Below are 26081 nucleotides of genomic sequence, written 5' to 3'. Positions count from 1 at the left end.
CAGAAACTTACTCATCTTTAGTCTAGCACTCCCATATCCACAATATTTTAGTAGAACAAGCTTTTGACAACTTGCAGGATCAGCATTTGTTAAATTTAGAAATACTAGAAGTGTATCCTCTTATTCTTAACATACCCTGGGTGAAATCTTAGCTCTGATGACGTGAATGGCAAAACGCCTGTTTATTTCAATAGAGCCAGGATTTCACCTATTACTTTTTGTATCTGTTTGGCAGTGTCCAATATTGTATCTCAACTAACCATACAACAAAAGGAAACTATTAAAATATTGATATTATTGCTTCCCTTTATCTGTGCTTCTACTGTTTGCTGATGGTCCCAGCTTACCTTAACCTCAACCTCAAGGTTGCAAAACAAATTCTATTATAACCCCCATTTTCACATGCTTATAACTTTCTCAGACATTCACCCTTGGAGACATTCACCAGTTTGTCTCTTCCTGAAGGTGAACTATTTTTTTTTAGTGAATCCTGCAAGCCACATTTTAACTGTGAAACTGTGGAGGGAAAAAAAAATCACTTTTCCTTCTGAAAAAAATTCTAGCCACCCTTTTTGGAACATGCATATTGCAAAAGAGATGCTCTAAGCCAGTGGGTCCCAAACTTGTTCCACCGCTTGTGCAGGGAAAGCCCTTGGCAGGGTGGGCCGGTTTGTTTACTGGCCGTGTCCGCAGGTTCGCTGATTGCGGCTCTCAGTGGCTGCGGTTCGCTGCTCCAGGCCAATGGGAGCTGCTGGAAGTGGTGCGGGCCGAGGGACGTCCTGGCCGCCGCTTCCAGCATCTCCCATTGGCCTAACGCAGCGAACCACGGCCACCGGGGAGCCACGATCTGCCGAATCTGCAGATGCAGCAGGTAGACAAACCGGCCCGCCCTGCCAGGGGCTTTCCCTGCACAAGGAGTGGAACAAATTTGGGAACCACTGCTCTAAGCTCAAACAAAAGTTATGGGATTGATGCAGGAATTACTGGATGAAGTTTTATGGCCTGTGTTATGCAGGAGGTCAAACTAGATTATTTCAGTAGGCCCTTCTGGCCTTAAAATCTATGAATCTGAGTAAAAACAACAACTGAAGTTTTAAAGCTAAAACTTGTGTGAAAAAATATATGTATGCATGTTATGCAATTTTCAAAAGTTTTTCTCTAAGCTATTTATTTTTCAAGCCAAGTAAAGGCACAGGATTTGACCCTGTATGTGTGATTTGACTTTAATGGGCTTTGCATCATATCAGAACAATTTGGTGCTAGCTGCAGGCTGTAGTAGAAACACTAAGATTCATGCTTTTCCGGTACCACACTGAGATCAGTTATTTGTGAACATCATTTCCAGTTTGCCCAGCTAAAGCTGCTCAGGCAGAGGAAAGAAAATAGTCTCCCAAGGCCAAGGAGTTTCTAAACCTGGAAGATTTAAGTAGCACACAGGAGGCCAAATTCCCTGCTGGGATAACTCTGTTAATGGGTTAATGGCTCAACGGGTAGTGATCAATGGCTCCATGTCTAGTTGGCAGCCGGTGTCAAGTGGAGTGCCCCAGGGGTCAGTCCTGGGGCCGGTTTTGTTCAATATCTTCATAAATGATCTGGAGGATGGTGTGGATTGCACTCTCAGCAAATTTGCGGATGATACTAAACTGGGAGGAGTGGTAGATACGTTGGAGGGCAGAGATAGGATACAGAGGGACCTAGACAAATTGGAGGATTGGGCCAAAAGAAACCTGATGAGGTTCAATAAGGATAAGTGCAGGACCCTGCACTTAGGACGGAAGAACCCAATGCACAGCTACAGACTAGGGACCGAATGGCTAGGCAGCAGTTCTGCGGAAAAGGACCTAGGGGTTACAGTGGACGAGAAGCTGGATATGAGTCAGCGGTGTGCCCTTGTTGCCAAGAAGGCCAATGGCATTTTGGGATGTATAAGTAGGGGCATAGCGAGCAGATCGAGGGACGTGATCGTTCCCCTCTATTCGACATTGGTGAGGCCTCATCTGGAGTACTGTGTCCAGTTTTGGTCCCCACACTACAAGAAGGATGTGGATAAATTGGAGAGAGTCCAGCGAAGGGCAACAAAAATGATTAGGGGTCTGGAACACATGACTTATGAGGAGAGGCTGAGGGAACTGGGATTGTTTAGTCTGCAGAAGAGAAGAATGAGGGGGGATTTGATAGCTGCTTTCAACTACCTGAGAGGTGGTTCCAGAGAGGATGGTTCTAGACTATTCTCAGTGGTAGAAGATGACAGGACAAGGAGTAATGGTCTCAAGTTGCAGTGGGGGAGGTTTAGGTTGGATATTAGGAAAAACTTTTTCACTAGGAGGGTGGTGAAACACTGGAATGCGTTACCTAGGGAGGTGGTAGAATCTCCTTCCTTAGAAGTTTTTAAGGTCAGGCTTGACAAAGCCCTGGCTGGGATGATTTAATTGGGGATTGGTCCTGCTTTGAGCAGGGGGTTGGACTAGATGACCTCCTGAGGTCCCTTCCAACCCTGATATTCTCTGATTCTATGATTCTATGTCAGTGAAAATTTGGCCCAAAGCATTTTGCGGCAACAGTTCAAAGGCGCCTCAGTCCACCCTCCATTTGTTTGCTTATTCCTTTGCATGCTCAGTTTTCAAGCTGCAATGCTTGTATGCTCAGTGACAGTGATCAAAAATGTGCATGCAGATGGAGGCCTTAGAGTTTATGGCTGTCTTTAAACACTGGTAGATACATTTAAAATACAAGTTTATAAAACATCAGGCACAGAGCCCAATTCATTCTGCTGCTGAAACTCAGGCTGCAACGCCTTCAGTGGGCAACTGGGGTAGAGATGTGGTGACACAAGCCACCCAGAATCTTGGCTTTTTCGGAGATTTAAATGTACATTGTAGTGTTCCTGGTTTTCTTGCATTGTTGCCCACACTTACATGATCAGCTTTTAACAGTTAGAGTCACAGCTTCAAAACTGTAACTTGTTACACTTTATACAGTCACCATTATTTTGTGCTACTTTACATGTTCACTTTTGTAAACACCATATGTCTTTCAGTGATAGAATGACAGTTTACAATGACAGTGTGCAGATAATAGGCAAACACCTACAGACTCTAGCTGTACTGCCACTGGATCCACTTGCACTGAATTTTATAAAGTAATAAAAGTTACAAACGAACAATGAAAGAAAACCAAAATTATTCTGTGCATAAATAAATGAATAAATCGTCAAAATACATTAATCAGAAACATGTACGCTCATTTTTAGCCACATAATTCTCATGATATTGGTGGGAATCGCACAGATAATGCTGCACACTACTTTGAAAAAGTAAGGATATGGTATTAAAATAGTAATGCAGTGATATCATTATTAATGTATTCTATCTCATGACTTATACCAGATCACTTAACACCAAAGTTCAAGTAGTATCACCTATGTTGTCGAATAACTTTTGCTACAACATGTTTTTTGAATTAAAGAAATATTATTATTATTTTTTCAAATCTGGAACTGATTGTGCAGGTCTTGCAATGCAAATAGTCCTAATTTGCACATGTAATCCCATTGGCCTCTTTGGGACTCTTCCCAAGAATGAGGGTTGTAACATTTGGTCCCTAGTCAAGACATTCATTTGATTTTAAAATTGATATTTCCAAATTGATTTGCAAATAAAGAGCCATTCCTCAACTGTTGTAAATCGGCATAGCTCCTTTGAAGCCAACTCAGAAAGCCACTGAATTTCATGAATTTACACTGATTTATACCATCTGAATAATCTGACATGTAGCTGTCATAAATATAAAGGGAAGGGTAACCATCTTTCTGTATACAATGCTATAAAATCCCTCCTGGCCAGAGGTAACATCCTGTTATCTGTAAAGGGTTAAGAAGCTCAGCTAACCTGGCTGGCACCTGACCCAAAGGACTAATAAGGGGACAAGATACTTTCAAATCTTGTTTGGGCGGGGGAAAGGTTTTTATTTGTGCTCTTTGTTTATGGGGTTGTTCTCTCTTGGGACTGAGAGAGGCCAGACAGAAATCCATCTTCTCCAACCCATCCTAATCCAAGTCTCCAATATTGCAACCAGTATAGGTAAGCCAGGCAAGGCAGATTAGTTCATCTTTTGTTTTATGTGAATTTTCCCTGTGTTAAGAGGGAGATTTATTCCTGTTTTCTGTGGGGGATTTATTCCTGTTCCCTCTGGGGGATCCTCTGTGTTTTGAATCTGAATACCTTGTAAAGTATTTTCCATCCTGATTTTACAGAGATGATTTTTACCTTTCTTTGTTTTTATTAAAATGCTTCTTTTAAGAACCTGACTGATTTTTCCAAGATCCAGGGGTTTGGGTCTTTGATGATTTTGTAACAAATTGGTTAGGATATTATTCTCAAGCCTCCCCAGGAAAGGGGGTGTAGGGCTTGGGGGGATATTTTGGGGGAAGACGTCTCCAAGTGGTCTCTTTCCCTGTTCTTTGTTTAACATGCTTGGTGGTGGCAGCATACTGTTCAGGGACAAGGCAAAGTTTGTACCTTGGGGAAGTTTTTAACCTAAGCTGGTAAGAATAAGCTTAGGGGGTCTTTCATGCGGGTCCCCACATCTGTACCCTAGAGTTCAGAGTGGGGAAGGAACCCTAACAGTAGCCCTTACTAGCTTTTTTTCCTCATTCTATCTGACTATTTATAGTCTGTGTTTTGTACAGTACTGAGCACACACTGTCAGCACTTAACATATAATACATAATGATATGGATGCAGAATGACCATAGAGATTAGGAGAATTTCAGTTTTTTCAACTATTATGTTTTAATGACTGAATCAAATTTTTGGCAGCTGTGTTCCTGTTTTGAGACCAACCTAATAGAACTAGCGTACATGTCTAGTCGATTAGTCTGTGAAATATTAGCCCTGGCATTTGAAAATAAAAATGTCATATGTTACCTCTAAGGTTTCTATCTCCAGGGCAAGAATTGTTTTGTATAATACGGGCACATATTTGAGCCCAACAATCTTCCAGCTATACATTTCCAGGGAGAAATATTTAACAGAGAAATGTATCAGCAGCATGAAAATTGTGTTTATTTTACTGTTAAGATTCAGTGTTTTGTTTTGTTTTAAAAAGAAGTAATTATTACTCAGCGGTAATTGCTGGTAATAGAAATCTTATGAGAAAAAACTGTCTGGCAAGATTTATACTGTTTCCAGCTGGGTCTCAGAAAGAATTGGCCCAATACTCACAGGATGGGCCCAATTGATCTCCCTTACATTGGTTTTGACTTCAGAGGAACCACTCCTGATTTACACTGCTGTATCAGGCCCTCTACGTCTAGCTTTTATTTTATATTTTTGGGGGGACATTTTGATACTTCTGTCCCTGGCAGAACACAAGAAGGCAAAGAAAAACAAAGTTTAGTTCAGTATTGGAGTTTGTGGGTTAATGTTCAGGTCAATTCTTCTCCCAATCAGTTAGCACTCCTTTTTCATGATTGCATACACCTGTACCCACACACATGTCAAAAGGGCTTTTGGCTTTACAGTATTTTAAGAAATGTATCTTTTGCTTTAAATTGTTGCTTTCTATAGACAAGTGGTTCCCAGACTTGTTCCGCCACTTGTCCAGGGAAAGCCCCTGCCAGGCCGGGTTGGTTTGTTTACCTACCGCGTCCGCAGGTTTGGCCAATCGCAGCGCCGATCACGGCTCCTAGTGGCCGCGGTTCGCTGCTCCAGGCCAATGGGGGCTGCGGGAAGCAGTGGCAAACCGGCCCGGCCTGGCAGGGGCTTTCCCTGAACAAGCGGCGGAACAAGTTTGGGACCCACTGCTATAGACTGTCAGAAATGTATTCAGTATGTTCTCTGAATGGACCAAATTTTAAGGCATTTGCAGCTAGAATTCTAGGTGTTGCAGAAAGATTAATAAAATAATTGGTATAGTTTCATGAATTTGGTATTAAGATCTCCAGCTAGAGATCTGTGCACACCCTTGTTACAGTTGTATCCTCAACTAGCCTATGCCAGAATATCTTACTTTATAGTTTCTGGGGTATGCATCACCCTTGCACATGATGTGTGTGTTGTGGACTATTCAAGTCCTGATTCTCTGCATAACATTTTACAATATATTTGTCACCAGTGATACTTTGGATGCCCTCTTTCTTTGGAAAATCCTCTCACATCCCTTGACATAAGCTTTAAAACAGCTGAGAGTAATGCTTAATGAAGCCAGTATGATCGTGTCCTATCATGTTTCTCTACCTCACTGACACTGTTGTACTGCTGTAGTTACATTAGGCACCCTTTAAGTCTTCCTAGATCAAACATACCACTACTTGTCTTCTCTATCTGTAGTACAGGTATGCATTAAAATACCAGATCATGAATTCCTTTGCTAGCAGGGGTAGAGAGCTATTTCCCCCAGCTACCACGGGAACCATTTCTCAATATTCAGTTCACTGCTGAAGACCAGCCACTTCAGCTAATTAATAAATGATGTAGAGAAGCTCTGAAGGGAATCCCCTTAATCCTCAGTTGGAAAGATGATAGGGTTTTTGGAATAAAGCAGGCTAATAAGGGAACAAGAGAATCAACCTGAGTGCTTCACTAGTGACTGAAGATGTTGTTCTTCAGGAAAAATAAATAAAAAGACAAAATTACATGCCAAGCAATTTGGAAAACTGGTAGCACATGAAAATGTTAATGTTCCTGTGCTCTATTCTGAATGGAGCAGAGCACAAAGACAGACAGCCTGTTCTCCTGTTTTGTTCCAAGCACGATTCTATTTTCAGGCTTGCCTGACACTCCCAAGGGAAGTTCTGTGTCGAGATGAAGGGAAAGTTTGCTGAACTGATTTATGGAACTGTTCAGTTTTAAATTATTGCACCATAAAATGGTGGTATGTAAGATAAATACTGTCTATAGGGTTACCTCAGAACGTGCAGTATTCCCTTGTACTTTCTTAATTTGACTTAAATACTACCAATACAGTACTGAAGTTAGCCAACTCAGTACATCCGGGAAATTAATTCACTTAGGATCTGATTCTTCCACCCTGGCTACGGTTGAGTAGTACCTTACTTTGAGCCAGAACCTAGCCTATCCTAAGCACTGTCTCAAGGGAGTAGAAGGGGTGTAAGACTCCCCTTTAATCCCTTGCACAGGCACACAATACTATCGCTTCTTGCAAGCAGTCTCCCCTGAACTACTATGTCCCTCCTTAAAGAGGTGTGGAGAGGGAGGGCATGTGGAGAGCTTTGACTCTGCTCCCTTCCCCACAGAATGCCTGGCAGCACACTGGCATGTAGAGGAATGCACGCTGCAACCCTTATAGACCGGTTGTAGTTTACTCACTCTCCAGAGCAGCAGGGAGACAGAGAGATAGTGATTTGGGGAGTTATAATCTCCCCATCCCAGGCAGCTTCAGGCAGCACAACAACATACTGTCCCTTTCTATGGGCTGTTTTGCAAACTGATGTCCAAATTCCTATGAGTAGTAGTGGTTTGACTTGTGGCGTAAGGTATTATTCAGTTTGAGTAAAGACTGCATAATTTGACCCTTAGTTTTCCCAGGTGGTTGGCAAGTTTTTACATATCATTCCTGTGCAATTTGGGAGTATTTTGTAATTTCATTTTGGGCACCTGTGGTAGCACAGGTCCATGGCTCAGAATGCATTAATGCAGAGTACTCGCTTTATACACAATCAGTCTAAAATAAAATGGCAATGTTACATGTAAATCAAGTTTTGAAACATTTAAGTTTTTGTTCTTAGACAGGCCCATCAATGTGGTTTCTAAATATCTTCCAGAGTTTAAAATAATGACAAGAATGTGTGTTACATAATCAGATAAAGATACTTTCTATTCTGCCCCCAAGGGGAGTGAGTTAGGTGGGATTTGGTGTATTTATTCCAGAGATGCCAATAGATTAAGTGTTGCTGTGTGGGAAAGCAAGGTCAAAGAAGTGGGATATGCATTTGGATCTGAAGGTAGTGAGGTTCGTGGTCATCCATAGTTCCCGCTGGAATGTATTCCAAAATCAGTGGTCCACCACCAAGAATGACCTGTCTCCTGCACACACAAGCCCTTAGACCGTTGCATTGTTATTGAGAAGCGGAGTTGGCGAGATCTTGGAGAATGAAGGAGTCCTTTAGTTATCTGGGTCTAAGTGTTTAAGGACCTGGAAAATGAATACTGAGGTCCTAAAGTTGACTCATTGTTCAATAGGAACCCAGCGGAGTGGAAAAGTACTGGCGTACTGTTGCTGACAAGGCAAACTACTCCATTCTGACCTGTTACAGCCTTTTCAAAGGATGATGGTTTCAAGCCACCATATATGGAATTGCAATATTCCAGTCTGGAAGTAATGAAGGAGTTCATGGACACCTGGCCAAGTTGGCATGGTGTTTCCTAGCTAGTGATTGATGAATGAATATATTTTTTGTGGCTGACGCTATGTGGGAGGCCAGTTTCAGTGGACACTACAGAAGGACTCCTAGACTTCTGACTACCTTAAAGTCTGGGGGCAAACTTCCTTGACTAGTGGAGACATCACATAGTGACAAGCACTGTAAAATCTTTCCCTTTAACTACCAGAATAAATTCATTCTTGCTTGAGTTTAACTTCAGCCAACTCTTTCACAGCCATATGCTGATCTTGGCTGGATAGTGGAATAGCTGAATGACAGAGGGCTTCATGACTGAAAGATAAACAGTTGAGTATCATCTAAACATTGTTGGCATTTGAGTCCATAGAGACTCACAGTTTGTCCCCATGCCACTTGTAAATACTGAATAGGCTAGGAGAGTGGTCTGAATCCTACAGAACACCACAGTTGAGAGCTCTGGTACCAGGAGAGAAGTTGCCTGTTACCAGCTTCTGGGTGCAGCCCTTCAGGAAGAAGGCACACCATTTTAGAGTGTTTCCCCAGACAAGTACCACAAATGTCATTGACAACTGAGTATTTCATTACCGGTAGTGCTTCCCTCCATGTATTTTACTATGACTTCTTCTTTTTCCCTTTTAAGAGACAATGGTTTGGCAAATAAATAGTGGATTTGAAAAATCCCAATTTTTGATTTTGCAAAGTTATATACTCTTGCCTGTCAGACTTCGCTTCACTTTCTAGTGTGGAAAATTGGCAATTAATGTGTTGTTGGCTACAAGAAAAGAGATTGGGATCATCATAGAAGTTTGCCATTATTTTTACAGGCGTCATAGGTAAATATTTTAAACAAAAAATGTATATACACACACAAACCACCTGTCACATGTAGATGTTAGCAGTATTTAGTTTATACTAATAAGAAAGTTATGTTAGTAGAACTGGGAAAGCTTTCCTTACTTAAGTGAAGGTTTTAATGAATCTGAATTAGTTACATTTGTACTCCCTTTGTGTTCATTTTCCATGAACATTTAAGCAAATCAGGGTCTGCTCGTAGAATTTTCACACAAAGCAAATTTCAAAGCTGCCTGTATGAGTAGTTCCAGAAATATTCAGATTATATACCAAAATTTTTATGCTGGAGGTGCTTGTGTTCTTGTCCACTCAGAAAACAGAAATAATTCCATGTGACTTTTCTGACCAACCATAAAGATACAGAGGAAAGCTTTTCCAAGTCTGTTTTTGCCAATATGTCCTTCTCTATATGTGACTTCCAAGTCTCCTGAGCCATCAACACAAAATAGTTGGGTGGTTATAGACTAGTTTAGCAGCTTAGGTTTTAAATGGGGAAGTAATGTCCAATGGGCCTGCAGATTGTCATGAAACTTCCTGAACTACCCATGTGAATATCACAATATGACACTTCTTTTAAGGCCCAAGACTGAAGGCCTTGAGAGATTTATTCCTTCAGCCCGTGATTCACTGTCCATTAAATAAATCATGTAAGTATGTGTTTACCTTTAACTATGTGCTTCAATGCTTTACTGAACTGGGGCCCTAGTTCCCAGGAGATCTCTCCATCAATGTTTATCTGTGAAGGAAGAACCCTTTGTGCTGGCTGTGAACCTAAAAATACAGTTAGCTGCTCTGATAGCCACTTTAGGACAGATGATGGAAGGGCAGTCCTTCCTACCCCTGAGCTGACCCATGGATGCTACAGGAATATGATTACCTTTCTGAAGCTTTGTCTGATTAATATTTAAATCTCTGTTAACAAGAAGGTATTAGTTAACATATTATAACTAACACATTCTAAAAGTCTACCATGGACAAGGCAGTGTATACTTCAACACAAGCTAAGCTGGTCAAGTTAAAGCCTGTAGACTTTTAGAACATATTACTTAGAAGGTGTTAACTAACACCCAACAGTGCACCTTAAAATCCTAGTCTAGACAAAATCGGAGTGACTCCAGAGTGGCTGCTTTAAAGAGCTGTAAATTTGAAATTTTCAGTTTACAAATCCAAATGTAAAAGCTGCTTAGTTGTGTCATGCCAACAAGTGGTGAATGGTACTAAGAAGTCACTTTTTCTTCGATGTTATCTGGTTTGCATGCTTTTCCTTAGCCAGGTAGAAATATTTTTACTGACTGAATTTCCAGAACTCTGCAGTTTTCAGATCCAGAGTTAGAGATTGTAACAACTCCTAATTTGGCTAATGGGCTGCATTAGTACACCACTTCTTAAATTTACAAGAGGAATTAATTTTGCTATATTAGCCTTTGTCAAATGATGACTTATCTTAAGAGACATGCAATTAACCAGTTAAAAAATTGTTAGAAACACTTTTTTGGCCCATGTATTACAAAACTCTTAGCCCATTTATCACCAGCTTCATCCATTAATTCAGCATGGATTGTCCTTGACTAAGAGGGTTTTCTGAAAGTTTACATTTTGAATTTAATAAAGTACAAAGAGCTTTACTGACAGAGTGGGTCTAATTAAAAGCACTTAGTTGTTCTTCAGAAACATCATTCACATTTTTGCTGCGATAGGTTTCTTAAAAAACTATTCAGGGCCGGATCTTAGATTGTTGAGTGGTGATATTTCAATATGTTACTACTTTTCCCCCCCCTTCAACTTTGGTAGAACAATTGTACCCAGTCAAGCTGAGCAGTGATCCAAACGTTTCCTGGCTACCGTTTTGGTGCACCATTTTTTAAACTACTTAAATTTGGTCAAGTAAATGAACCTATTAAGCATACATACACTGTGTAAATACAGAGTTCCAGGGTTTCATACCCCTCTATTATATATTTCATGATCACCAGATAAAATCTAGGGTTCAAAACTAATTCAGTCCATATGGTAAAATGTATACTCAATGGAAGCAGTCCTGGAATGACTGTTTGGTTTGATAATAAGAAAAATGAAAAGAGAAAAAAAAATCTTTACTACAAAACTGTATTTGAGTTCTAAGGATGTTTGTGTTCTTTCCCTCTTTTCTGGTTGCCAGTTTATCGTGGTATCTGGACTGTGCTCATGCTCCTGGGGGTGATCACTGTTCTGGTGGCCAGCTTCTTCATCATCTGTGCAGCTCCCTTTGCCAGCCATATTCTATACAAAGCAGGAGGAGGCATTTTCATCGCTGCAGGTGGGTATCATGTACACTCAGTCAATGGTAGCTGTCAACACAGTGGGGCTGTTTTCCCCACTTTTAAATATCTACCTGATTAGCCCCAGTAGTAAAAAAAAATCCTATACGTCCGTGCTCTGGGTACGTCAAGGACCTCACTTGGAGATGCTATTTCCAATGTTTCTTAGACATACATCTGTATAAAAGTTACATTTGGGTTAAGATAAAGACCCCAAGATTTAAGTTAAATCACACAATTACATTTCAATTTTAGACTACTTTTCACAAACAAAATGAAATAATATTTACTAGTGCTGCCCATGGTAACGTGATTTCTGAGTGCTGGATTTAAGGTGATATTTTTGCAAGAAAAACGATCATAATGGACTTTGTTGAAGTTGCAAGCCACAGTACATTCATATGAGCATTATATCAGAAAGATTTTGAATGAGATTGGAGTGCATGGGAGTATTGTTTGTAAAGTGAAACTTGAATAAATAGTAGCTCTAAAAAAATTATCAACGAAGGATGGCTTATAGCTGACTTCCCATCTCCTTGTGAAATTGTAACCTTAAAGACTCTTCTGACTCTCTGGTGTCCCTAAATATGTCCCCTAGTTAAAGTTCATGTGTTGATTTAGATTTCATTTGTTACACACTAGCATATTGTCCTTTTTTAACGTTTTCTTTATTGAAAATGTCAATTACTATCCAGGAAATATGATGAAGAGCAAAATATGACTTGTACAGGAATAGTAACAGCCCAGTTAAATTGAGCGGAACAATAAAAAACTAGAGAAGTTTTTGTGTGTTTCCATTGGTTCTTGCACATCAGAGTACAGAAAGAAAATTTTCCAAAGGGATGGTGTTCAGATGTATAATATACATTAAAATAAACACAAACAACATATATTCAAATATGCTGAGGCAAAGTCCATTTAGGCCTATTAAACTGGGGACGGATGTGTGTTGAGAAAATTTCAAAACTATTGCCCAAATTGCAAGGTGAAAGTGTACACTGCAGTGTAAGCCCAGGGTTAGTTGGGACATGAATCAGATGACCTGTGTTAGAGAAACTGGGGCTTGAGTGTCTACACTCATTCTTAACCCTACATCAAGACTTTTCTAACTGGGGCTCGAATTTGGGGCTCTGGCATCCACCCTACACTATGCAGACCCGAATCAAACCAACCATATCCCAGACTCCCTAGTGCCTTTCTGAAATGTGGCTGCTGTGGTCCTTTTGAACATGGTTCAAAACCTGGTCTCTTTGAACATGTGGGAAATCTTTGCTGCCCACCCTGCACGTTAGAGGAAGTTTGAACAGCCTGCCAGTGCAGCCTGTCGAGCAACATGGAGGAGACCCCTCTTCAAGAAGTTCTCTTGCTTGCGCTTTCACTCCTGTGTGAGAAAACAGGGAGAGGTGCTGGTGGACATTTTGGCAGCCTTTTCTGACCCACCAAAGGCACCTGATAGAGCTTTGGAGTAGGAAGAGGAGAAGGCAGAGGAGGAAGAGTACACTGGCATGGCAGACTAGCACTGTCTGATGCTGCTCAGTACCCTTGTTATAGCCGCTCATGCCCGCTGCTTAGAGCAGCGCTTCTGGCACAGGGTCACAAGCACAGACTGGAGGGATCACATCGTCATGCAGACCTGGGATGACCAGCAGCGGGTCCAGAACTTTTGCATGAATAAAGCTACATTTCTGGAGCTTTGTGAGCAACTTGCCCCAAGCCTCCAGCGTAAAGATACATGCATGAGGCCTCCCTTGCCGGTCCAAAAGTGGGTTGCTACAGCCATCTGGAAGCTGGCCACCCGAGGGTGGTGTAGGTCCATTGCCAACCAGTTTGGTGTTGGAAAGTCGACTGTGGGTAAGGTGGGGGCAGAGGTTTCTGAGGCAATCAGGCATGTGGTTTACCCCAAGATAGTGAGCATAAAATAATGTCAATGTGAGGTGGCCGTGGAAAATACACCCTTATCCAGCGTGTGACTACCTATATGGGGTTCCTGCTTCAGAAAAAGTTTGCAGCTATCAGCACCCACGATTGGGTCAGAATTCATGTAGGAATCAACAGGATGCTGCACTGGCTTTCCACCTGGCTTACCCTGTTGTGGCTTCATGCAAACATGCAGACCTCCACAGCCTTCCTTCACCCCGCAGCCAGCACATATCTGGATAAAAATTCAAACTACAGTAATTTTTGAGACACAGGATTTTGTCACCTGTGGTTGGCATGGACTATGTCTAATTGAAATGAACTCGTTCTGGAAATGGAAAACATTTCCCCAAACACACGCACACAGTTCACTGTTTCCAGGCAGCTCCATAGACTGTTGCGGATTAGAGCAGCAAGCTTAAATGCATGGCAATGTGATGTTCTTATTTTTAAGAACCGGAATGGCCCTAGCAAAAATTTGTGTCTTTCCAGTAAAAATACTCTTTAAAGGTGTACTTGACTGTTTGCGTTTCTCAGGCACCCTTTTGAACTCCAGGTGGTGGGGGAGGGGGAAAAGGAGGACAACAAGACACTAGCCATTGGCAGGTGCCGTGGCTTGCAGCATGTTTCTCATAACTTTTGCATTGGTTCTTAGAGTAGAAATACCTCCCATTAGTGTAGCAATTAACATTAAATTGGAGCCAGGAACTTCGTGGGATCAAGGACGGCTTCTGTCCCTTCTGTGTCTGCTGCAGACTCAGCAGTGGGATGTTCCTTGTGGGAGTATCAAACAGCTCCTCTGAGTGTGGACCCAGAATTTGCTGCTGATCCTGTTCCAAAGCCTGCTCTGGGACCAGTTTCAGCAACAGAATAACTTCCTGGTCCTCAGTCGGTGCCTGCTGCTGACTCCCATCAGTCCCCATGCTGGATTCTGGGGCCAGCAGGGCATCATCCTAGCTGACCAGGTCATCATGCACCATGATTGGCTCTTTGCTGGGTGCAGTGCCCAGTACCCAGTCAAACTCCTCATAAAATGAGAAGTTTTTTGGTGAGTTGCCTTAGGTGTGGTTCTGATCCCTGGTCTTCCAGTACTTGCTCTTGAGCTGCTTAATTCACTCCCTGCACTGGTTACCGGTCTGGTAAATGTGTAAAGCTGCCGGCTTCTTCACTATCTGCTGTATACATGCTCATTCCTGGTACTTTTACTAAAGGCCACAGTTGTGCTAGCCTCAGACCAGAGAGTCACCAAAATCTGGCTGTGCTCCCATGACCATGAAGCAGCACATTTTGCAAAAGGCTTGTTCTGTTCAGTCTCCATTGCAAACACAGAAGGCTCTCTGATGGTGCGTTTGCAGCTCAGTGGTCAGAAGACAATGGAAGGGTTAATGCTGTTTTTACTTGAGTTGATTGGAGATTGTTGGGATAGAGAGGACAAAGGAAGTTGGCCCATGGTATTGTGAAATACTTTTGGTGGACTCTCAGGACCTGATTCAAGCATCTACCATCTACACTGCACATCAGTAGGGCTTGAACCCTGAGTCCTGGCTTGATATGGGCTCAGACCCTCCACCCCGGGAGGATCCTAAGATCCTAGTTCCAAGCCTGAGTCTGAGAGATGTGTGCAGATGGCATTGTGGTTTGGTGGCTTACATTGCAGTGTAGACATACCCCCAGGGACTCTAAGCTGCTATGAAAATACATGAAGGGTGCCGAAAAAAGGCATAAGTTTATAGCAACTTAGAGTCCCTGAATTTGCCCTAAATATATTCTTCTATATTCCTGCCACTTTTCTGTCTCCTTTTGTACTGATGCCTACATTTTACATAAAAGAATAAGCAGTGTTATGCTATTCCCTCACTTATTGACTCCCATAGCTCATTGGAACTGGTTACCATTTTCCATCAAAGTACCACTTTCTCAACAAAAATAACACTATGTTGGCAGGTTATTAAGTTGCAAGGGTATTACCTCCTTCCCCCACTACACTTCATCTGCTCCTCTTTAATGGTATAATGTAAATATTACAAAAGCACAAACACTCGGAGCTGAAGTTGCAACTTTTACTCTTAAACTCATATATTACACAATAGATAGTCTCCCAATGTACAAGTGCACAATTGATATGGGCATCGTATTGAAGCATTGCTTTGTCAGTGTTGGAGAGTATGAGGTATCATTTTGTAGTAGAGAGGGGGAGTATGAAGCACTGGGCCTGGTGCAAGATCTAAGGCCTAAGCCAAAGGCTGTAAACTAAAGTCAGGCCATGTATTAGAGCAGATTCTTAAAGGTTCACTGTCCAGTATATGAACTTGGCAAAGTTGTTGCTAGCATATTAGGCATTAAATATGTAAATATATTTCAAAGTTAGTACAGATACACCACAATTTAGTACAAGATAAGATGGTTTGACAGAACAATGAATAGGGATGTTGTGTCCAATATATCGGGAACAAGGGAAGGTAGCAAACAAATGTCATGAAACATGTAAGGTGGTATGTAAGTTATGTGTCTCAGTTAGTTGTTTCAGTCTATAAATGTTGGGGTACCCAACAAGTTTTATTTTGTACAAAATCTGGAGATAAATTCTATGAGGTAGAAACCAAGAGCTCTGGCCTCCATTTCTGGCTCTGCCATTGCCCTGCAGCATGACCTTGGGCAAACCACTTTATCTATCTATACCCTGGCCCAAATTCTGAGTAAAATGGTGATAATAGTCTCTACATCCCTTTAACAGACTTTTGAGATCAACCTAAGGAAAGCCCTGCACAAGTACTAAGTATTTTATATTATTATTATTATTATTATTATTGATTATTTAAAAAAACCCAAACATTTGCATTTGTTCCTCTAGCTCCCACGTAATCATTTCTTTTTTAAAAGTTAAGAATTTATACAAAATCATAGGTTATCTTTCCTAGCTTTAAATGCTTTGTAAATCTTTATGCAGTAGTGGTGTTGTGATATTAGAGAGGCAAGGTGGAGGAGGTAATGTCTTTTACTATCCAATAAAAGACATCACCTCACCCACCTTGTCTCTCTTGTACAGCTTTATTCTTTTACACTCTAAAAATCCTTGGAAGCCCTGCTCTTTCTTTCTTTCTTTCTTCCTTTCTTTCTGAAGACATTAGTCTGGACTTGTGAGACAGCAGAATTTTTGTATTTGTGACGAGGCAGTAGGAAAGCAGTATAAACTAGTGGATAGGGCACTGGATACACTTGGGTTGTATTCTTGACTGATACTGGTCTAGTGAGTGACCTTGGACAAATCACTTCACATCTCTCCATTTCTTCTCCCACCTTTTGTCTATTTTAATTGTAAACATGTCAGGAAAGACACTACCTCTCATTATTAGTTTGTACAGTACCTAGGTCACTAGGGACCTAGTCTAGGCACTACTGAAATATCAATAATAATGAAGAAAAGCTGAGAAATTGGACAAAATCCCACTCTGATTTACCAGGAGTGATACCGAAGAGAATGACTTGTGACATTATCTGGACTGGTACATTTTGAACCAAAATATGGCTGCTAGACCCAGTAAAGAACAAGTGTAAGTGTGTGTGTGTGTATGTGTGTATGAGCGAGCAGTGTGGAGGGAGGCAGTATGCTTGTGTAAGGAATAATGTCTGCTGGATGCTTGAGGAGGTGTGCTGAGAATGCTGACCTTGCAGCCAGAGCTCCTCCTTCAGCATTACGGTGCATGCAACAACAGTGGCTTTCATAGTGCAGGCAAGTAAGTAGCATTATGGTTGCCTCCTGTGTGAATATATTACAGAAGGGGAATGGGTGCATTCCATAACATACTCACTGACAGCAGTAAAGCCTATAATTACCATGGGCGTAATCCTGCAAGGTATTGTGCACCTCCTGGGATGAATTTAGAGCTTTCTTGATGGGACTCACTAGTCCCCATGAGACGCACAGCACGTTGCAGGATCAGGCCCTTGTGGGCACTTGAGATCAGAAATGTATTGAGGATTATTTCACTGTTTTGCGGATAGAGACAGAATATGTGAAGGGAATCGTCTTCTTTTTAGCTGCTCAATTATGGCCAAAATCTGCCCTCCGATGTACATGCCAACCCCATTATTATTCTACGTGAGATCTGGTACGCATATCTAAGAGCAGAATTTGTCTGTCACTATCTCCTATAAAGGTCCCAGGAGTGATAATGACAGTGGTTAGAGTGTGAGAGAAGCCTGAAGTAAACATGAGGACAAAAAAAAAAATTAAAATAAAAAAAAATGGGATTATAAAAAGTTGCCTACAAATTAGAGGAGTTCTAATCTCCTAGGCACAAGCAAAAGGCTCACATCATTCTGTCCAGCACCTGTTGTCTTCATGTCTATGTAGTGAAAGATTTGTGCTATAAACAGACATTTTCCTTTGACAAGTGAAAGGCATTTCTGCGAGGGAAGAATGAGTATTAAAGGCCAAGAAACTGCCTCTTGAATTCATAGACATTTCTAAAGGTTCGGTATTCTTTTTCTTCTGCAATATGCAAAAGTATTTGTTTGAAAGAAATTCAAAAGAACAAATGCTAACAACAGAAAAGAGTGACCTCAGAGAAGTCCATGTCTTATCACACTGCACAGTGCTGTGTATCAAACATGTGTGTTCTTAAAAAAAATAAATGCAAAATGGAAAGAAAAGGGGGGGAAAGTATTTATTTATCCTAATCTCTCTCAGACATATTTCATGTTCTCGAAATAATTTCACCCATCATTCCTGATTCATCCAACTGCTGTTTTATTCTGTGTTTTGCAAGGGCAAATGGACACCCACACCCTTTGCAAAAGGTCTACAATCTAAAAAATGTAGAAATATACCACAGTCTGAAATGTTGCTAAAAATATCTGTTTCATGAAATTGTGAGGGTTTTTTTTTTTTTTTTAATCTCAGTCATTTTGGCTGGAAGCTTGGCCAAGAGAGTTCATGACAGATGGTCAGCATAAGATTTCCCCAATAAAGATATTCATTTTGCTACATTCTGCTTTGTAATGAACTGAGATTCGAATTACACTTTGAATGGATGCTTGCTAGATTTTTATTGGTATGGCTAATATTTAGAAGGAGAGAGATGAGCTAGTGGTGAAAATTTGTGTCTATAAAAATAAGATGGAGCAGCCACAGCAAATTATTTAACAGGAAATTATTTCCTGCAACCTTCCACAAGTGATGTAAACTTTATCTAAATAAATACTCATTACAAATGACGCACATAATTCTGATTTCACTCATATAAGGTTTACACTGACTTCGTTATTTATTGTGATTTACACTAGTGAATTAGCTTCAAAATGAGGCCCAAAGCTTGTACATATCAGGGAATATACAGCGTTATGCTGATTTAGCTTGCTGTCTCAACGCTTCAAACACCAAAACAAGTTATGTTTTTCTTATTATCTTATAGAGAAACTTCCTTTAAAAATTATTATATTCCCTGTATATAAAATGAAGTACTTACATACAATGGTAATAGGTGCCAGTTTAAAACCCTTAAGCAAACAGCTTCTCTTTGAATGAATATCACTATCTGTTAAGTATGGGTAACAGGAGGAAAGTCCCATTAAAGACAATTAATTTAAACATGTGCTTAAAGTTTAGCACACACGTGTGGTTTCCCTTAGGGATGGTTTACTAAAAGGAAGCCTCCAACCCTAACATCAGAAGTTTCCAAGCAGATGATTTAGCAATAAAGCAAACACTGTACGCTGATGATTTGCTCCTCAGATCCTGACATTGCTATTAATAGGGTGTTTTTTTCTAATATCTCAGAATACAGGATGAAATGAGTAAAAAAGTGGGGTTTTGCCTCTTACTAAATTCTGCTTCCCAACCCATTTTATGTGTTCTTTTCTGTGATGGAATGCACAAGGATTTAAGATCTGACTTGAATTCTGCAATAAACTAAAAGGTAGAAAACTTATTAGTCCTTATTACCTGCTGGGGGCACTTAGAAACAATAAAAATGGTCTTAGTGCCTCAGTTAACAAATGTGGTTTATATGTGGTCCCTTTCATTTCCTTCTACCTTTTCCAGAAGTATTTTTCTCTCTGCTTAGGTTACATTTTCCTAAGTAGGTTTCCCTGCATTACAGTTTGGCACACATAAGTCTCAATGCCCTGCTCTGAAATCACATGATGATATCTGTCTTAGTCTATGTTGCTTCACTGCTTTTGCAGTTTTTGCTCCCCTCTCTGCAGCTATTCAAAGTTGGGCCCTTACTTAACAATTTATAAGGGTTGTTCACTATTGCTGTGAGTATGAAGGGTGTTGATAGTAAGATATCACGTTTCACGGTGCTGATAGTAAGATATCACATTTCAGGAATCAGTCATTTTTAATACCAGAAGCTCTAATCATGTTATCTAGTACATAGCTGCACAATGCACTGGAGATTGAAAGTGCTAGAGGTCTATAAGGACTAGTTATTTTTAGCTGTTGTTACAATAAAAGCACCTATGTCACCACTTCACCTTTTTACTTACTCTGGGTGAAACACATCCCTGTGGAGAGGGCCAGCACAAGGCCCATGTGCCACTGAGGTCGTACTTGCACCCTCTTTTGAGGGAATTAAAATGATCTGCAGGTATGGTGTTGATATGATGTGTAGGCCCCTTGGTAAAGGTCCCCTGTTCTTTGCAAACAACTCTTGTTTCAGACTTAACAAACTCACTGCACCGATCACATCTCTTCCAGGTTATTTATCCAGAGGGGATAACATAAGGTATCCACAGAAAGCTCATAACTTATCGAAACTCATAATCATTGTGAGATGTGTGTATGGGTAGTACTTAAGGAATAATGTAACTATAGTGAAAGTATGCTTTGTGGACTTCAAGTAAAAGTCAGTCACCAGGGGATAATGTCGTGGTGCAGGAGGGAGTTGTCACCTCTGCCTGGTTAGCTGGTGACGTAATGCAAAGTTCAGTGGTCTAGCCTTGCTCCACCCCAGGACTATCAATGGAAAATCATCAGAGACAACTGCAAATAATCAAAACCACTTGGAGGTAAAAAAAAAATATTACAATAGACAGGGGATCGCCCTGCCTGTGAATAAAGACAAAAGGCTGTTTCAGTATAACACACAGTGGGGAGGGGCACTCTGTATCCATTAACGGAGGAGACATTATGGAGCAGGGGTGTTTTCATGAAAGTTTGCATCCTGGTTCCTATAAAACCAGTCGGCTCTCCGATAGACTGAACAGTGAGGGGAACACCTACTTTACTACATAGGAAAGGTTTCAGAGTAGCAGCCCTGTTAGTCTGTATCCGCAAAAAGAAAAGGAGGACTAGTGGCGTGTCTCTAAGGTGCCACAAATACTCCTTTTCTTTTTACATAGGAAAGGTGACTGTTAATAAGTGTAGGCAGTTTATGTAGTTCGCATTTTATGATTTTGTTTAATAACCACTTATTTCTACCACTCATTTGTTTCTAGTGGAATCTCTATTCCTTCTTAAATAAACCTTCTCTTGTTTTATTACAAGTGCTGTGTGTTATACAGGCGCAGTGATTCAAGGTAAAACTAGTAGACTAGGGTGAAGTTCTCCTATGGGGGCAGAGGATCTGGGATTTCTGTGAGAAGCCAGTGTCAGGGGCTGGATATCACAGGGGAATGCTTCAAAGGGATGTGGGGCGCACCTATTGTTAACCTGCAAGGCAAAGACAGAGCTGGCATAGCTCAGAGACTAGTGCTTGAATGGCAGACAGGCTGGTGGTATTAGGAAGCTAACAATCCACCTGCTACGGGCAAGGCCACCTCTCACTAGAGGCAGGAGGTAACAAGGTGACTCCAGTCCTGGGTACCCCAAGGACAGTCACAGTTGACCATCTGCCGAGAGATAATTTAATCTATGTATGGATTTTGTCACATTATTATTAAGGCATCTTTCAATATTTGGGTACTGTCTTGGGCTAACGCCATCTTTGCTGTACTCCATTAATGTATTTGGCCCTGAGACTTTTCTCCCGTTACACAGAAAAATACTAGACTGTGTCCTCTATAATTCTGTTTGGTTCCAATTTTTTGTGCTAGTCCTCTACAGTATCTGTTATTGTTAGGTGTTCTGTTACAAGATTCTCTTGCTCAATTTCACGTTTATTCGGAGAATCTGCAGTTTGATTTCTTCTTGTGCATGTTTTGCCCTAAGGTGATCCTCTATCTCAGATTGTTTCACTGATACCAGTTGATTGTCTAATACAACATCAGTACTACATGTAATCAAGGTTGACTTTATGCAACATGTTGCTTAAAAGATTTTCAAAATTTAATTTATACCTTGTAGAGTTGGGGTTTTTGACTTTGTCATGAAATCAAGCATTTGGAAAATAAGTAATCCCGAATGTGTATTTCATAGATGGGCAGTGTGTATAGAGACCTGCCGCACTCTTTATATAGCAGTTCTGCTTGCCTTCAATCTCATTAAAATTGCAGATCCTTTGGGAATTTAAGTCATGGTTTGATTATGCCTCAGGTTAACCACTTTAGCTCTTTTTTGGTAGTCTTCAAAGTCTAGTTTTCATAAACTTTAAACAGTTGTGAGCTGTCTCCTGTCAGATGTTCATGAGGCAGTATAAATGTATTGTGTTTTGACAATAAAGCACCATGTCAGTGCACTTAACTCTCTGAATTTGGGTTGACTAATGATTCATGAATACAATTCAGCTGGTTTTAGGCCTTTTATATTTAACTACTTGATAGCAATTGACTTCATACTAGGAGACCTGGAAAACCAAGCTCCTAGTAGAAAATAATTGTTTTCCAATTATTCCAATCCTCCAATTATTATTTCAATCCTCCAGTTTTCACAAATATGCTACCACATTCCAAAAATGAATGTCTGGCTGGAAACCCCTTTATTTATTTAATAACACATAGCACTTGTCTTTTCAAAGGGTCACACCAACAGTAAGTCTCTCAATAAACCTCTGAAGTAGGTAAATATTATCTCCATTTTACAGATGATGCACAGAGAAGTTCAGGTTAAAATTTTACAAAAGATTTTGGGTGCCTATCCTTGGTCTGATTTTTCAGAAGTGCCGGGATATGCCACACCAATTGAAATCAAAGGGAGCTGTGAAAATTAGTACCAAGGTGACTCAAATTGGACAGACAACATCTCAATATATTTTAGCTTATGTTACTTTGGCAGAGTTTGGAATAAACACAGAAGAAACCTTTGACTCCCACTCCCCTGCTCTTTCCTGTGCAATCTATTGATTGTCATATTTTGTTGCAAAGTGCCCATGAATGAGTATTTTTTAATATTACTGAACAGTGGAATCTTCATATTAGCATAATGGAATGGAGATTTAATAAGTAGAACATCCCTCTAACATTTTAACATTTGAACAAATGGAAGGCAGTAAACTGAGGGCTTGATCCTGTAATCTCAGTATACCCAGAATTCCCGTTGTCATAAATGGGAGTCTTGGAGTGTGCAAAAAATTCAGGATCAGGTCCTTACCTTAACAGATGATCCCCAACTCCAGACTGGCATCCATGCTGCAAGGTCGTATTTTTGAAATACTAATATTCCATTGAATAAAATGTAGTAGTGGGGATGTAACCAATACCTCAGCCAGCACTGGTGGTGCATTTGGCTCCATCTACCTGGTTCTGGTACATAAAGTAGTAGAAAAATGATTAATAAAGTTTACAGGACGTGTGTTCCTATTTTTCCATTTGTAAGCAATCCAAGGGATCTCCAGAATGGTGACAGGAGGAAAAGGCCATTTGTATTATGGTGAATTCCTTTCAGGAAGCTATTGTAAATCTGATGTAAATATTAACATACAACTTCATTTTTATTATTAAAATTTTAATTTTTTTCATATTGCAGTCTTATTCCAGAGGGAAATTTTGGGGACATTTCCAGTGTGATGCCACAGGATTTGCCCATAAAATGATTGAGTGGAATCTCTGAACTGAATACATTCTAAATGATGCCACTGACATTAGGTACTATTGTGAAGTGCCTTGGCGTGGACATATAAAAGAGGTGAAGGGAATGCAGGAGTCTCCCTCCCACCCTCTTGACATCCTGCACAAGATCAAGACACAGAAGCAATCCCTGAACTTGGGGAGCAGAGAGTTATCTCTAGAGCCCTCACAGGTTCAAGTACAATACAGTGGATACCCAGCCAAATCCAAGACATAAACATGTTGCTGTTTTGCTTCATTGTGGCTTTGAACTGCATACCAGAACCAGCAGCACTCTTGCAATTGGCTCCCTTTGGGCTGATGCTTCCCTGTGCACCTCTGGAGCAGTTCAGAAACAAAAAAGGGGAAGTTAATACTGCTCAGAGCAGCAGTAGGCAACAAATATGTGAAGATAGCTAACAGTACTTAGCAAACAGGACTCGATCATTGACTGGTTCCAAGGTGATACCATAATCGGTAAATATAATAATTATTTATTTCATATCCATTAACAGTAAAACTCTCATGTTTTTTTTTCAGGCATCTTGTTTTCACTGGTGGTCGTGATGTATGTCATCTGGGTCCAGGCAATGGCTGATCTGGAAAACTACATAAATATGAAAAAAATTGATTGCCCAGACTTTGTTGCTTATGTGCACTATGGCTGGTCTTTCATACTGGCTCCTATCGGAATATTTTTTGCTTTGATTGCAGGAATGCTCTTCCTATTAGTAGGGCGTACTATTCACCTGCACTCTGACTTATCACACATCTAATAATGGGTATACTGGGATTGTGATAAAACTTTTAAACTGGAACACAAATTATGTACATTATTGCTGCTACTACTATATAGCGTTTGTAGAGGCACTTCTAGAATTGCTTACGTTACTTGTTTAATTGAGACGTTCCTATGGGACATAAAACTCACTATAGGGAAAAAAATAACTTTCATTCCTGTCCAATTTCTTTAAGTTCTTTAGGTACTACATGGAATGGTTCTCCACATAACATTAGTTGCAGCATTAGATCTCCCTGCAAACACAGGAGGGCAAAAAATCACCAACAACATAAAAATGGGTCAAATCAGGATTTTCTACATTTGTCTTAGCCATTTACTTTGTGCCACTGTCAAAAAAGTCCTTGTGGAGAATGGTAAAGACAGAGGAAAACAAGTGTTCAACAGCGTAATTTAATCCACCTCCTCTCCCCCTTTCCAAAACTTTCCTTTGCTTTAATATGAACAAACACTTCTGCACTTAAAAATAGAGTACAGTTGCTCATGCAGTATCCATGTGAGCTGGGCAGTAGAGAAGATGATTCCAGTGAGTAATGATTTGGGGCTAGTATCTACATGTAATAGCTTAACTGTCAACATGATACGTTTTACTGCTATGTAAACATTTGAAAGCCGTACTCTTCTATATTCTGAAATCTGTGTTCATTTGTGGCATGGTTCTGTAAGCCAAAATAATATAGTTAAACTACTAACTAAAGGTATGCCAAAATTATATAATAACACATATGGTGTACATTTTTTAAATCCAGTTTTTACCAGGACATTTTGTAGGTATGTTTGATGATTGGCTTTTTCAAACATTATCCATGATTTACATACTTTAAATAGTGAAAAATTGCTGTATAATGAGATTTTTAATTAAAAATGTTTATTATGAACACGATATAAAGTGCATGAACATGTATGTCTTCTGCAGCCCTCAAATGTCTAAATATTTGTATATGAAATCTACAACATGATAGACCAAATCCTGCTTTCCTGCAAATAGTCCCAATGAAAGCAATGAGACTACTCCAGTGAGGAGGGAAGCAGGATTTGAACCTACATTATGTAACTGGGGATAGCTGGCTGTGTGTGTTTGTGCCTGCGTGCATGAGTGTCGGTGCTTGTATTCCTAAAGTGGAGGGGGTAGAGTTCTAATATTAGGGAAATTTCTTTCGCTTGGGACTAGTTCTGGTTGAAATTCAATTCATCTGAGAGCATGGGTAGAGTCTGCACTTTGTAACTCAGTGCAAAGTAGTCTTGAGTTGATGGAGAAACATAAAGATTGTATGTTGGTTTCTTCTAGTACCCAGGGCTTCATTCCACAGCTGTTATGAGTACTAATGGCATCTCTAACTGGCAGAAAAGCAGTGACCTCTTAGAAGATGTGGTGGGATAGATTGTCTGTTGCTTCCAATCCAGCAGCAATCCAAATTAACTCTTCCCTCCCGCCCCCTGTCGATGTATTATGATCCTGTCCTGAATTACATGATCATATGCTGTTTCTCAAATAATATAGTATGTCCTCTTTTTTTCTCTATAACCTTAGATATTCAATGGCAATTGTCTGAGTCAATTTGATGATCAAGAGCTATTTGACTAGAAAACATTGGCAAGCCCTGTCCAATGCTCCCCAGGAGGGAATCCTTCTCCACAACCCCTTAGGAGGTCCGCAGGGGTGACACACTTCCCTGCAACCCTTAGAAGCTGTGGAGTGCTGAGAAGCCTCAGAGCTGGGCTCCTTCCCTGTAAACCTTACAATGTATGCAAGAGCAACTAATAGATTCTTCAAGGAATGAGCCAAAGGCTCCTGTGGAGCCCTTAATTCAGCCTATGAGCATTTTCAGAACTCTTTCTATTATGTAGCTAAATTGGCTAGCTACCTACATGCAATTCAGCTTTCCTTAATGGTGCACTCTGGGCCAGACTGGCATAATCTAAATAG

General features: G+C 40.5%; 1 protein-coding gene across 4 annotated transcripts in view; it reads left to right on the top strand.

Annotated features, from left to right (window-relative positions):
- The window catches only part of TMEM182 (transmembrane protein 182), a 35241-nt gene extending 9723 nt beyond the window's left edge, over positions 1–25518 (top strand). Inside the window, exons 6-8 of one of the 4 annotated variants that reach the window (XM_074945087.1) lie at positions 9793–9861; positions 11373–11510; positions 23896–25518. In XM_074945087.1, coding sequence (XP_074801188.1) covers positions 9793–9861; positions 11373–11510; positions 23896–24131 — 443 coding nt within the window. In that variant the 3' untranslated portion in view covers positions 24132–25518. The remainder of the gene's footprint in view (positions 1–9792; positions 9862–11372; positions 11511–23895) is intronic. The other 3 variants (XM_074945102.1, XM_074945095.1, XM_074945111.1) reach the window with 3 other exon arrangements.
- The last annotated feature ends 563 nt before the right edge of the window (positions 25519–26081 follow it).

Source organism: Natator depressus, chromosome 1 (genome assembly GCF_965152275.1).
Source record: "Natator depressus isolate rNatDep1 chromosome 1, rNatDep2.hap1, whole genome shotgun sequence".
In the NCBI taxonomy this organism is placed as follows: Eukaryota; Metazoa; Chordata; order Testudines; family Cheloniidae; genus Natator; species Natator depressus.
Note: the sequence above shows the minus strand (reverse complement) of the source record. Positions and strands in the feature narration are given on the sequence as shown.